The sequence below is a fragment of the Chelmon rostratus genome, chromosome 10 (genome assembly GCF_017976325.1).
Source record: "Chelmon rostratus isolate fCheRos1 chromosome 10, fCheRos1.pri, whole genome shotgun sequence".
Classification (NCBI taxonomy): Eukaryota; Metazoa; Chordata; class Actinopteri; order Chaetodontiformes; family Chaetodontidae; genus Chelmon; species Chelmon rostratus.
Window position 1 is genome coordinate 10,936,442 of NC_055667.1, and position 12,677 is coordinate 10,949,118.

A 12,677-nucleotide genomic window follows, 5' to 3' on the forward strand; every position below is an offset into this window, starting at 1 on the left:
TTTTTCGCATTATGTTCCTGCGTGCCCTGAAAGGGGGGAGAGGCGAGGGGTATCTAGTTGGTTGCAATCTGCAACCTCACCACTAGATGCCACAGAATCCTGCACACTGATCCTTCAAGAACATTTTGTCAAAAGTGTTGAGTCATGGAGTCATGTGGTGGATGAATAAAATTCAACAATTCAATAAGAAAATATTCAAAATGTAATAAATTTAAAGGAATTTGATGTAACACAACATTGCACTGTTTTTCATCAGACAGATCACACACCGGGTTAGCGAGTCTGACGAAGGTTACTCTGACAGTCGGGCGATGCTTCTACTTCTACTTCTACCGTGCTTGACCAGAAACAGATGTAGCATTTTCATTTTTTCCAACAGAATATATGACTGCGCACATACAGCGATGAAGTTTTCAACGAACTTGCGTCTTTTATCTGCCCATGTGGTTGCACTTCTGAGAATTTGTTGACGTGATGAGCTCTCCCTCCTCTCTGAAGAACTCTTCGACATGACCTTGTGTGTGTGTGTGTGTGTGTGTGTGTGTGTGCATATGTGTGTATGTGTGTGAGAAACCAACACATAGCAGAATAGCAGCTTTTTCTTTCCTGTTCATCCGACTAAGGCACTGTGAGAAAACGCTTAAAATGGTAGGGAAATTGATGATTTGTAAAAAATTCCATTACCATTGTGGCAATTTCCACGATATTCTGTGTTCTGTGTTTCTGCAGTGCTGAAATCACAGAGCCCTAATTATCACTGTGACAATGTAACTGGTAGTTGTACTGATAATATAAAATATTCATTGCGATGGATCAGACAGCACAGGCAAGTTTTAAGAGTGTGCTAGTTGATTTTTGAAATTTTAATTAATGGAAGCCAATGACTTAACGTCACATCTAACCATCCACAGCTTGTAGTAAATATAAAACCATTTGTGGGGTTCTTTAAGACTATAACTGTAATTGTACACATTGCTTTAGAAAAAGTAACTGTACACTCAATGAGCCCAATGCAATACAATTTATCTCTTTGTGATGTTACAATCATTGCATCCGTCTATCCAGCTGTTTATGTGAAAGAAAAACCTATAACGCGTAAGTCTACAGAGCAAACAAGCAGTCTCTCTATCCTGCTCTTTAAGTAAGCAAAATTGTCTTCCACTTATTTTGGGGCGGGCCCTTATACAGTGTCTATAAACCTTTAAACAACTGAAGAGGTATGTGTGTGTGCGTGTGTCTGTGTTTGTGTGTTTAAAAGTTGACTGTCTTGCTGAGTGACAGATACTGTGAAAGTGTGTCATTGTGCAAGCTGTCATCTGGGTAGGCCAACTGCCTGTCAAAGTGGAAATTCCCCACATAAGAGAGGCATTCAACTGAAAATGTCACTAAACAACAAACAGGTCTGGAGGAAATACACTGTATGAGTTTTTCTTTTATTTACTCTGATGGGTCTTAAATGAATAGGAAATTATTAGAGGCTAGGCCACTAACGTACATCATTGATATTCTATTATAGGTCTGATTTCACCTAATGGGTTATGTGGTACATGTTTTCTGGCTTCAAGTAAGTAAACCAGATTGATCTTGTGCCTTGCCGCTTGTGTGATTTGACATGCAAATAAAATGAGAAGACCCACTGTCATACTGGACTATACGGTATATTTTCAAGGTGAATGCTATTTTATTCTCCTCGCTCAAGGGCACGTTTCATTGCTGCTGCAGCATTCAGGGATGAACCTGTAACCTTTTGTATCGAAAATTTTGAATCATTCTCCAGCATCCATATGGTAACCACATAAATTTGGGGCTTCATCAACATTATAGCTGCGATAGGCTGTCACCTATCCCAGAATACCGTGCTTCTGAAAGGCCTGGGAGTCCTTGGGATAGGTGGTTGACCCTGAACAAGCCTCACTGCATCACCAGGGGTCTTCACTTGCTCTTTTCTCCCCCTTTAGGACCTTTCATTCTTCCTCTGTCTCTCCCTTTTCCTCTACCACTTCCACTCGGCCATCTTCCTTTTTTTATTTGGTCACTTAAGCTGTGGAACTGTGGTCTCCATCCCCCGTTTTTCCAATCTCCTCTCAAATTTATTGGGTTCAGTGGAGGCCTTCCTGTCCTTCTACCGCGTGGAAATAGAGATCAGAGTATCCATTACTTCGACAGAGATGGATGCGGGTCCCCGTGTACCGTCCCCATAACAAGGACATCAAAGGGAGGTAGCCCCCTCTTTTCAGCATGACCCCCCATACAAGACTCCCCGCTCTCACCTCATTATGCAGCTCCCTTATAGCCGTTTTGATATAAAACCCCCACTATGGACAGAGAGCCGCGAGTCTCCCTAACTACATGGCCATCCCATCAACATCACTTTCATTACAAAACATGAGATGCCAGGGGAGTCAAGGACAGTGTGGTAATAAATGAGGGTGGAATACATCTGGAATCATTGTCATATGGGTTAAGCATTACGCGGACTTCATTCTGCATTGGTAAATCAGTGGACAGCACTCATAACCTCCTGAGGTAATAAAGATACAGGTTGCGGTGTGGGGTCTTGCCAGGGTGGAACCCCTTGGAACAGAACGGCAAGAGACTTCATGAGCTTGTGCTGTGCAATGTCATATTCCCTGTATCTCAATTCACAATCAAGGCAAATGCTGTATAGCATACATGTCTGTAATACTGTAAACATTGTGGTATTTGGTGAGCTATGTATAATCCTGTTTAATGGGTTTAAATGAATAAAAACAAGATGGAAGACCTCTAAGTTTTAAATTAGACTCCACTACAAACCCTTTTTTTCAATGGAGACGGTGCACATAAATATTAATATCATGTATATGCACCAGGTATCAAAGGGGAGAAAAGGATGTGTGCACTCACTGTGTGGTGCAGGAACCAGCTGAGTTGCATGGAGTGGATGTGGGGGTCCCACAGGGCTCAGAGGCAGGACTTCTTCTGTGCTGCCAGAGCGCTGAATGGCTAGCTCTACCTCCTCGTCCGTCAGCCCTGGAATCAAGACACATGCCTTTACGACATTTGGAGGGGGTTTAGTGACTGCATGTTAATGGGAAACACCAAATGGCTCCTTGACTATCATAATATATGCTTAAATACTTCCCTAGCTTCCCACAAATCTTTTGACTACAATTTAGGGTAAGTATGTCAAATCTTCATTCAATTTTACCTACCCTCTTCTCAAAAATGCATTTTCATTTCATAATTCAGATATGCCACTGAGAGTTTCTGTTTCATGGACATCCATCACAGGAAGATGGTGTGAAAAGGTTCACACAATGAAATCTGAAACTCTGTGAGCCTATTAACTGCCACCAAAGGCAAAGAAAATAAGAGTCTGTCCACTTCTCCAGTTATATTTCCCATGTGGAGATTTCATACACCCCAGACAGTGAAAATGCATTATTTTAATTTCTTCATTGTAATGTAAATGTATTACATAATTTTGCAAATGCCAATATAATTTAATCTTCAGATCTTTTTAATGATTTTAGTGATGATTAAATTGCAAAGGGCTCCCTGATGGAGAATCAGATGGGAGGAAAAAAAAATCTAATATGAACATCTCCTTTTGTGGCAAGAAAGGATTTTATTTCAGGCGCCATATGCTGCCATTGCTGTGGGTCTCATCTTTTAATGAGCATCTTAGTCTGAACAAAGGAAAATAATTACAACTTTTGGTGAACTACATTAAAAAACAACATTAACCAATTTATAGATGTTGCAGAGCATGGTTTACCTAACGGAGAAAAAAAGTCAAGATTATGATGTTGAGTACTGCTTACAGGCTGTCTCTCACTAACATTTTACCATTACTTCCTTAAGCCATTTCCCCTGCTTATTGACAGAAAATCCCCTTTGTGAGACAGCCTTTTACTTGAACTGTTCCCACAGGATTTGGAGAATTTACACAAGCTCAGAATAAGTTTCCTCCATCCGTTGAGAGAAATCGAGCAATTGGAAAGGGTTCAGTTGCAGTCTTTCAAGAGATGCCTGCACATTTTCATTAATACTAACTGCACAGAGCCACATCCTAATACCTCTGGTACTGACCTCCAGAGTGGTTTTCACAAGAGAAGCATACAGCAACATCCATGTGGAGTATTAATAATAATAGAAACTGTGTAAATAGGAAAAGTAGAAATGTTAATTTCTTAATATGGCTAACATTATAATGAAATTATTTAATCAATAACTCCTCCCATTTTAATATGTTATATCTGCAAAAGTGGTGTAACTGTGAGTCAGATACCTGAATAGCAGGTTGAACAAAAATCCCACTTTAACCTGTCCCTGTGTCAGCAGCCCAAAAGCATAAAGACATCCTTTGATAATCTACCACACAGCTCACGCCAAGAGGAGGTCCCTCCCGTCACCTATTTAAATGCTTCGGGGACTTCAAATGGCCATGAAAATTGTTGAATAATTGAAGGCAAATATTGGCCGGCCTGTAGTCTACAGCAGGTCCTGAGTGCCAGGAAGTGGTGAGCGCCATGTGCTGAGTTTGTGCAGTCAGACTGCACTGTCAAATAAGCAATAATGTGTCCCTGGACTCCTGATTCATCTGACCACAGCAGACTACATGGTGGCAGACTATTGAGTGAGACATGCTAGGATCTCAGTTTCACCGAATGAGAAGAAATAAAAACATGCTTCAGGTTTTTCCTTTCACCTTGAAATGTGAAGTAAAATAATCCACATTTAGGCTACTATCGAGCTTAATGTATGTACATCTTAATGGCTGTTCACACCTTTGATGTTGTTTATGCAACAAATGAAAGGTTTTTTTATTCAAAATAAAATACATGGAGATTCCTAAAGCTGTTTTCTAGTCAAATTACATCTTGCTAAGTTGTGTTGTATGCTCTGATCTGTTTGTTGTTGACGTGAAGACAACAGCAAATGAAAGAGCCCTTAGATCCAAAAGAAAAGGGAACAAGGTGAAAGTGAGTTTTACATATAAAAGGAAAAGACAAAAAAGGGATTGTGAAATTTATTATGGGTTCCAAAACCTGTGGAATGACCCCTGGACCCCCATTTCAGATCGACCTGTGGGGAGATGAATTTTTTAAGACATAAATTACATCTAATGACGACACCATAAAAAAGAACAATAATGGAAAGCTATTCTGTATTTCATTATACTGTATTATTTGGTGCACCTGATACACGCAGTGCCTGTTTATGAGTCACCGTATTAGCAGATGCTCAGCCAAAGCATTTGCTTTGACCTTGCCATTCTCATTGGGGCATGAAATTACGGTGCTGGCACCTCGATATTACAGCTATAAATACTGTAAACTGCATATCTGGGCTACGTTTTCTATTGTCTTTCAACATAAACCTGATCGGTATTTATTTAAAGGAAAACCCATTGCTCGTCAGGTTATTTACAGCTCTATTTTCAGTGGCTCATATTCTCTGGGTATTTTTTAAGGGCAAAGAGGCAGCAAGGCTCTTACATTAAATCCATTTCTCCAATTCTGGCACTTCTGGACTTTATGGGTCAGCACCTAGGCCGGACAGCCAATTATAAAAATTGCTTACTAAAATATTTTGGATGGTAAAAGGTGAAAGCCTTTTTCGCTGTCCTCCAAGGCCTGAATTATGAAGTTGCCCTTGAGTGAAAATTACTTACATTTTGAATATCGGATTTAGAAAAAAAAAAAAAAAAACGACATGGCAGGGGTCATAAATAGATGGAGGTCAATGGGTTATTAGGAAGTCGAGTGCAACTTCAACCTGTTTCTCAAGCTGTGCTGGCGAGGGAGATTCTACATGTCATTTGGTTCGGTACAACTGCTTGAAAATAGCATGCCCTAAATAATGACCACTCTCATAGAGTATTCATTTATGTATTAAAAAAGGGGACTCTGCTCTCATTTCCCTGCTTTATCGCCTTGTACTGATGACAAAGTAGGCAAGGCCTAGGCTAGGTGGCGCCGTGGAGTAATTTATAACCACATCAATCCCTTTACCTTCTATGCAGGCCTTGGTCATTGTCATTTTTGTCCGAGAGGTGAGTCACATAACCCCACTTACAAACAGCATCCTATTAATATCTGGGATGATGAACCTTACCCTTACCTTCATAGCAGGTATGGTAATAGACCAACAGCCTACCTGTGTTCCCTGTGACCCTCGATCACTGGCCCTCTAGTCAGGGTGAAATCTATTAGCATTATTTATTCAACTCAATAACAACTGGGACGGTATAAAAAAGAAATAAGTCAAGGCATCATTTATGTCTCACTGACAGAGAATGTACTGTGCCTGAATTTACCCGTAATGCAACAATGTATGTGTGCTCTCTGTGCTTTACTTTCCCAGACAAACTGCACTCAGTCTGGTAATCTGGGAGCGGCTGACTGATGTCAGTTTAGGAGCCACGGTCAAAGTGACATGTTGAAAGCTGGAAAATGTTGTTGACTTTGTCCTGAGAATTGGATTTTTTTGGTAATTATGTGTGTAACTGCTAATTGTCTGGGCTAAATGGTGGTGCCAAAATGGGGCCCAACGCTCTTTAGTTGTTACATCTGTTAATTGTAGAGGACATAGATGGCACAATTCACTAGATGAGACTGCAGCACATTATATTTCAGTCAAACACAATAAAATTTACTTGATCTTGGCAACGAACAAGTCAAGCAAAATTGCCTCAAGATGGCTTTAAACGCATTTTCCCAGCCACCCCCCTGCAAAAGAAACAAAACAAAAAAACATCTCTGGGTTTAAATCCTGATTTATATTACATCGAAGTGACAAAGTTTCAATATTTCTGCCGGTTTATTCAACAAGGACTCGAGAAGGGCAGCTAGAAATATTGGACTGCATAATTGCCAATTCATACCCTGAAATTGACAGTTGAAGGAAAACAGAAAATTATATTTTTCAATGAATATTGAAATAAACCACACTATTAGGATCTCTTTGGAAAAAAAGAGATGTAACAGGAGAGGCATCCTTCAGTGCAGATTAGGGCGCAAATGTGCTGGGAAATAATATGCACGAGCGAGATTATTGTGTAAAGATTCTGCAACATGCAATCAAAGTGGGCCCTATTTTCCCCTTCATCAGCTGTCCAGCATAAGTACTGGCAGCAAGAGGAATCCAATTTAAATTCCACTCTACCGGGAGATGGTATTGTTTCATTTTATGTGTGCTTTGACATTTCTGGCTGTTAATATAGAGTAAAATCCAGAAGTATTTACATAAATATGACATTAAACTGTATTAGAAATTAAGACTGACACATTTGCTGTGGTGACTGTGGGAGGAGGAGGATGATTGAGTTTCTAAGTCAAAAGGTTGAGAGGACAATACATGCCGGGTATAGAAACAGGGAAACTGTGAGTATTGGCCTGCTGTTCTGTCAATGCAGAAGTCTTATGGCTATGAGACGGAAACGGAAGTGACCAACTGGCAATAGTCATGACTGAGCATAAGTGATCATTTCAAAATGAACATGAACCAGACTGACATGCATCTTGTTATGATGCTTCATGTCTACGAAGCATCATTACAAGATACTCAATTTGTGAAAAAAGGTTCAGTCATATAAGGAATACTGTATAATGATATGTTAGTCATGATTAATTACTTCAAGGAATTAATTCATACTCCTACATATTAAATACTTGTTTACTAAATGACACTCACAGTTAGAACAATACAATAGAAATGTTGAAGGTTTATCTTAACATAGCCTTTTCCTGACACAATTTCCTTTAACATAAACATTTTCAAAATACTGCTCTAGGAAATTAGTGTGGTGAAGTGGAATGGACAGAGGAAAAAAAAAGTATGGGTTTTATATTAATAGTAAAGCACTTTCCTGAAACAACACAGGGAAGCTCGAGTGTGAATGCAAAGGATTTCCAGGTTCACCGTTGTATGACTCTACAAGTCAAGAGTTATCCTACTTCAGAGTGCTACTCAAACATACTTTGTGCTTAGTGTTTCATTGCTCTATTTTCTCTCATCTTTATCCTCTCTCTCCCTGAGATCAATGTCCTTATGCAAATCAAGGGGTCTTGTTTAGATCTACAGTAGAACCGACTTTCCAAAATAAATCTGCATTAAAGCGTCATACATATTTCATGGACTTAAAGTGCAGTAAGAGCAAACCATTTTGGATAGCGAAGCTCCATGGAGTTCACAACAAAGAAGAAAGTAAGAAGAAAACGTGGTGTAGTATGACATCATTTTGGTATTGATGAGGCCTGATTACATTTGAGAGACCAACAGTAGATTATGAACATGCCTTAGTTGTCAATAATGGGACACAAAGACAAAGAAATTTCAAAAGATATCAGGAGTCATTAGAGCCACATGAGATGTGTGTAGTAGCAGCAGGCAACCATGGATTTGGTTTCAGGTTACCTTCCCTTGTCATGGAGCTTTTAGGCTCACTTTTCACTGTTTGGCCACTCTAATGCTGCAGGCAGTCCCCCCAGCACTGCAGAGGTCCTGTACTCGAAGCAAATAACTCTTTGGCAAAGAACTGAAACAAACATACTCACCACAAAGAGTTTATGTGAGGTAAAGCCACATACCATCTCTCTGTACCTATTGCTATTGCTCAGCTATAGGCCAGCTCGAAGAAATACATGGCGTAACACTGCATATTTCCACTGCTGCATTATATTGAACCGACTTAAATGAGTTCAGAGTAATAAAGCTTTTTGCAAGTTTTATTGCACAAATAATATTCTACCATGTGTCAGAAATAATCTGAATGAATTGCAAAGAAAGTGAAGAGCCAGCAAACATTTACACCATCCCTGCTTAGAAAACCTCCCAGTGTCAAGCCTCAAATTTACGATAACAGTTAAATTAAGTAAAAGGGTTAAAACGCTGGAAGGCAATATTGATAATTCCATTGAAAATGCAGAGGGAGTTTGTCAATATTAATTTTCCTGAACCCAAAGGAGCATCCCAACTGGTGTGTCATTTATTCACAGGGCCTGAATCATGCACTCTGAAGCAAAATCGACCCCTGTTAGACCCCCCAGGGCAAAGAGCTACAGCCATAACCTTTGACCCTTATAGACCAATCTTAATACCAAAAAAAAAGACAGTGTGGCATCACTGGCTGACTACATTTGTAAACAAACATATATGGATTATAATGTTAATAAGATTTTCTGAGATATATATATTGTATTTTTCAAGGCTTCCTGCACTGCATTCAACATAAATCAAGTGCAAATCAAATATCTCTCACCTTTTTTCTTCAAGAAGGCTTTTCTGGTGGCCAAGGGACTCTGACGCACTTTTGGGTTCTGTAGAAATTTTACAGCAGTGGTAATCTGGGAAGAGACAAATGTGATTTAATTCCTCACAATGATGATGTGAGAGAAAGAAGACAAGTTCTGCAGGAAACAGTCAGGAAACAACAAAAGTCTAGACCTTCTTTAACAAAACGGTTCGTTATAAATGGAGACAAAAAAAAAAAACATAAATGGATTCCATTTGATAGTTGCTTCTAAGACCCCACACCCAGCAGCGAGGAGAAAGACCACCTGACCACTTTCCAGCTAAATGTGGGGAATGACCAAATCAGCAGTTATAAAATTAGCCCATCAAGAGTGCTGGACAAATGGAGTATGGAGCTTAATTTGCTATTACCCTCTTAAAGACAAACTTCCATTCTTAAGTGCGCAGTGGAAGAAAATCTATACTTAATGCAGAGGTGATCATTTGTATCTAATAACTTGAGAATCCTAGGCTGAAAACTTCTGTAATTCTTCCAGTTAAAAACCTGCCATGATCAAATCACCCAGCCTGAATGTTGTAATGACTTGAAACGTTAATGCACTAGAACGTTAAATAGCATCAGAACATCAGTAGTTTTAAGTGCACGGCGTTCATCGATTCTATTATGTTTTCCTTCGAGATGCACCTTAATTTTCCACCCCAGTATGCATTTCCAAGAATTGGAGGGAGAAAAAAAATCTTCCTCAAATGGCATTAAAACATAAATTTGAAGTGGGCGCCATGAAGTGGCGCCTCCTAAAATAGATAAATATGTAAGAACACAGAGAAAGGGGAAACACACTGGAGGGGAGGTTTAGATGACTTATTATCGCACCTGTGGTCCCCGTGATTCAATTGTAAAAGTCATCCCTCTAATAGGTTGAAAGGTTTTGATTACTCTTCTTTTCTCTTAGTGTTGAAAGATACAAAGTGATTGAGCGCCCTGCCAGTGGTAATTCGTTTTGGGTAATGCATTGCATATACTATGAACCCGTTTCAATCCAAAAGAATTGCAGTTTAAACTTGTCCAAGGGGTAGGTGTGGCAGGAAAGCTGTACAAAGGCCTGGATTTCTGTGACAAACACACAGTACTGTAGAGGATAACAACACGGGCAACTTTATGGAACTTATGAAAAGACTAAGAATCAGCTCAAAAGCAGTTTAATAACTCTTTAATCCCAACCCCAATTCCAAAAAAGTTGGGATGTTGTGCAAAACACAAATAAAACACAATGTGATTATTTTCCTATCCTTTTTCACATATACTCAATAGAAAACAGAACAAATACAGTAAGTTTAATGCTTGACCTCATTATTGATTTTTGTAAATATCTGCTTATTCTGAATTTGATGCCAGCAACATGTTTCAAACAAGTTGGGACAGGAGCTACAAAAGACTGGGAAAGCTGTGGAATGCTTAAAAAAAAAAAACCCTCAGTTGCTCACAACAACACACTTTGCGAACGCATGATGTTTGTTTGCACATGAAAATCCATGCAGAGACTTTAAGATAAATGCAGTAATGAAAATTCAACAGTGAATTTTATCAAAATGTACCAGATTTATCCCAAGAGATGCTGCTGCAATTTAGACACTAATCTACCATTTTGCTGTGACACGACCATGACCTTGATGTACATAAGGGTTATGCAAGGGGTATGGAATTTCCTGTATCTCTATATGCTGAGGGCTTATTAAAGTCAGCCACCCGGAACCTTCACTGTGACAAGCAGATTAAACCATTTGCATGGTGAACCCCCAACTGATGTTCTGGGCCAAAAGATACAGTCAAAACACAGAATAAGTATCCCTTTGATAACAAGACAAAATCATCCTGCTCCTGTGAAAGCTCTTACTGTTCACGTAAGTGAGCCAACAGGACTACTTGTGGAAAAGGCAGAAACCAGAGGTAATAAACACACTAAAATCTAATATTCTAACATTTATTCCAGTAAATAACAGAGTGTTGTAGGCCCAGCAAGAGGTAATGATTTAATAGAGGGAGAACATGCTGAATGAGCAAACCTTGTTTACATTGCCTTAAAATTTCAATAGCACAACGCTGATAAGAAAATTGTGTCAATTTTAATAGGCATAAGTATGACATCTTAGCGAGGACCGCAGCTAGCTCAGCAGCACACTAATGAGGCAAATGTCCATTTGGTTAAAACTGTGGTGGTAGATCTTCAGGGAGAGGAAAAGTGCACTTCTTAGCAGATGACATAGATGCTTTGCACAAGTTCCACCCAGACATCTCAATCAATTATAACCACATTGCGCAGGTTTCAGTCTTGTATTGTTATTGACTTATGGATCATCTCAGTTATAGTGTTGGGTAGCACACAACTGGGCTTTTAAAGGAGCATGATGGATCACAGTACAAGGCACATTTGGGTTGGCAACATGAATAACTTAAATAGAAATTCTTTGAATTTCCTTCCTTTTGGACAACTAGTGAATTATATGGGGTTAAAACAACAATTAGGCTCTTTAGTAAAGCTCAAGTAAAGCTTTGACTGCTAATGCACCAAAGTGCTCCATGTTAAGAGCAATAATCTTTACAAACCAGATAACCAATAGAGTGTCAGGTAAAGCCGAAAAAGAGGCGAAAACTCAATCATAGGAGGAGATAACATTAACCAACACACTTAAAGAGAGTGAAGTTGATGAACGGACAAGATTACAGCAATGTTATTGAGTTTGAATTGGACAAGACTTTGCACTGCACTTGTCTGAAAATTACAATTGTGATACTTTGAATTGAGAGAAATGAGGATGAAATCCAATTATGTTCGAACCACCATGGTTGGACGCCTGAGGGAATCCATGTAACCAGTTGTATATTTTTGCTCCAACTAGTAATTGCACTTAACTATAAAATACAGTAAGACCTATGGATACTCTGCAAGTGCATCATGGGGTTTACGGATTTGAGCAGTTGAGAAATTCAGACTTTCTATACTGAGATGGCAATGCGTCGTGTGTCCTACGATAGTTTCTTTTGGCTGGTTTCAGTATTAGAAGTTATACTAAGTTTCAGTATTTGAAATAATCCAGAGAACATCTGAACCACAAAAGATGAAAAGATAGATGATTCAAGACTGGTTTTCTGTCTTAATTATTTGGGCCAAGCCAAACCACCAGTTAACAAACATTGTGAACTGAAAGTGTTATAAAGCAAAAACACAGTGTTTGCAAGCGTGATTTTCCCTTCTTAAAGGTTTGCTGTATGTTGTTTAACTTCTGAGTCAATTTACAGAAATTCTTTAAAAAAATACTACATATCTTAGAAAAGAAAAAGAAGAAGAAGAAAGAAGAAGAAAAAGAAGAAAAATTGCCATGTAGTTAGCCAACTCTTTAATCCATGTCATCTATTCCACAACAAAGGTATTTGTAAA

General features: G+C 39.0%; 1 protein-coding gene across 1 annotated transcript in view; it reads right to left on the minus strand.

Annotated features, from left to right (window-relative positions):
- Positions 1-12,677, minus strand: part of pex14 (peroxisomal biogenesis factor 14) — a 47,397-nt gene that overhangs the window by 17,723 nt on the left and 16,997 nt on the right. Inside the window, exons 3-4 of the mRNA XM_041946060.1 lie at positions 9,248-9,332; positions 2,887-3,012 (exon numbers count right to left, since the gene is read on the minus strand). Coding sequence (XP_041801994.1) covers positions 2,887-3,012; positions 9,248-9,332 — 211 coding nt within the window. The remainder of the gene's footprint in view (positions 1-2,886; positions 3,013-9,247; positions 9,333-12,677) is intronic.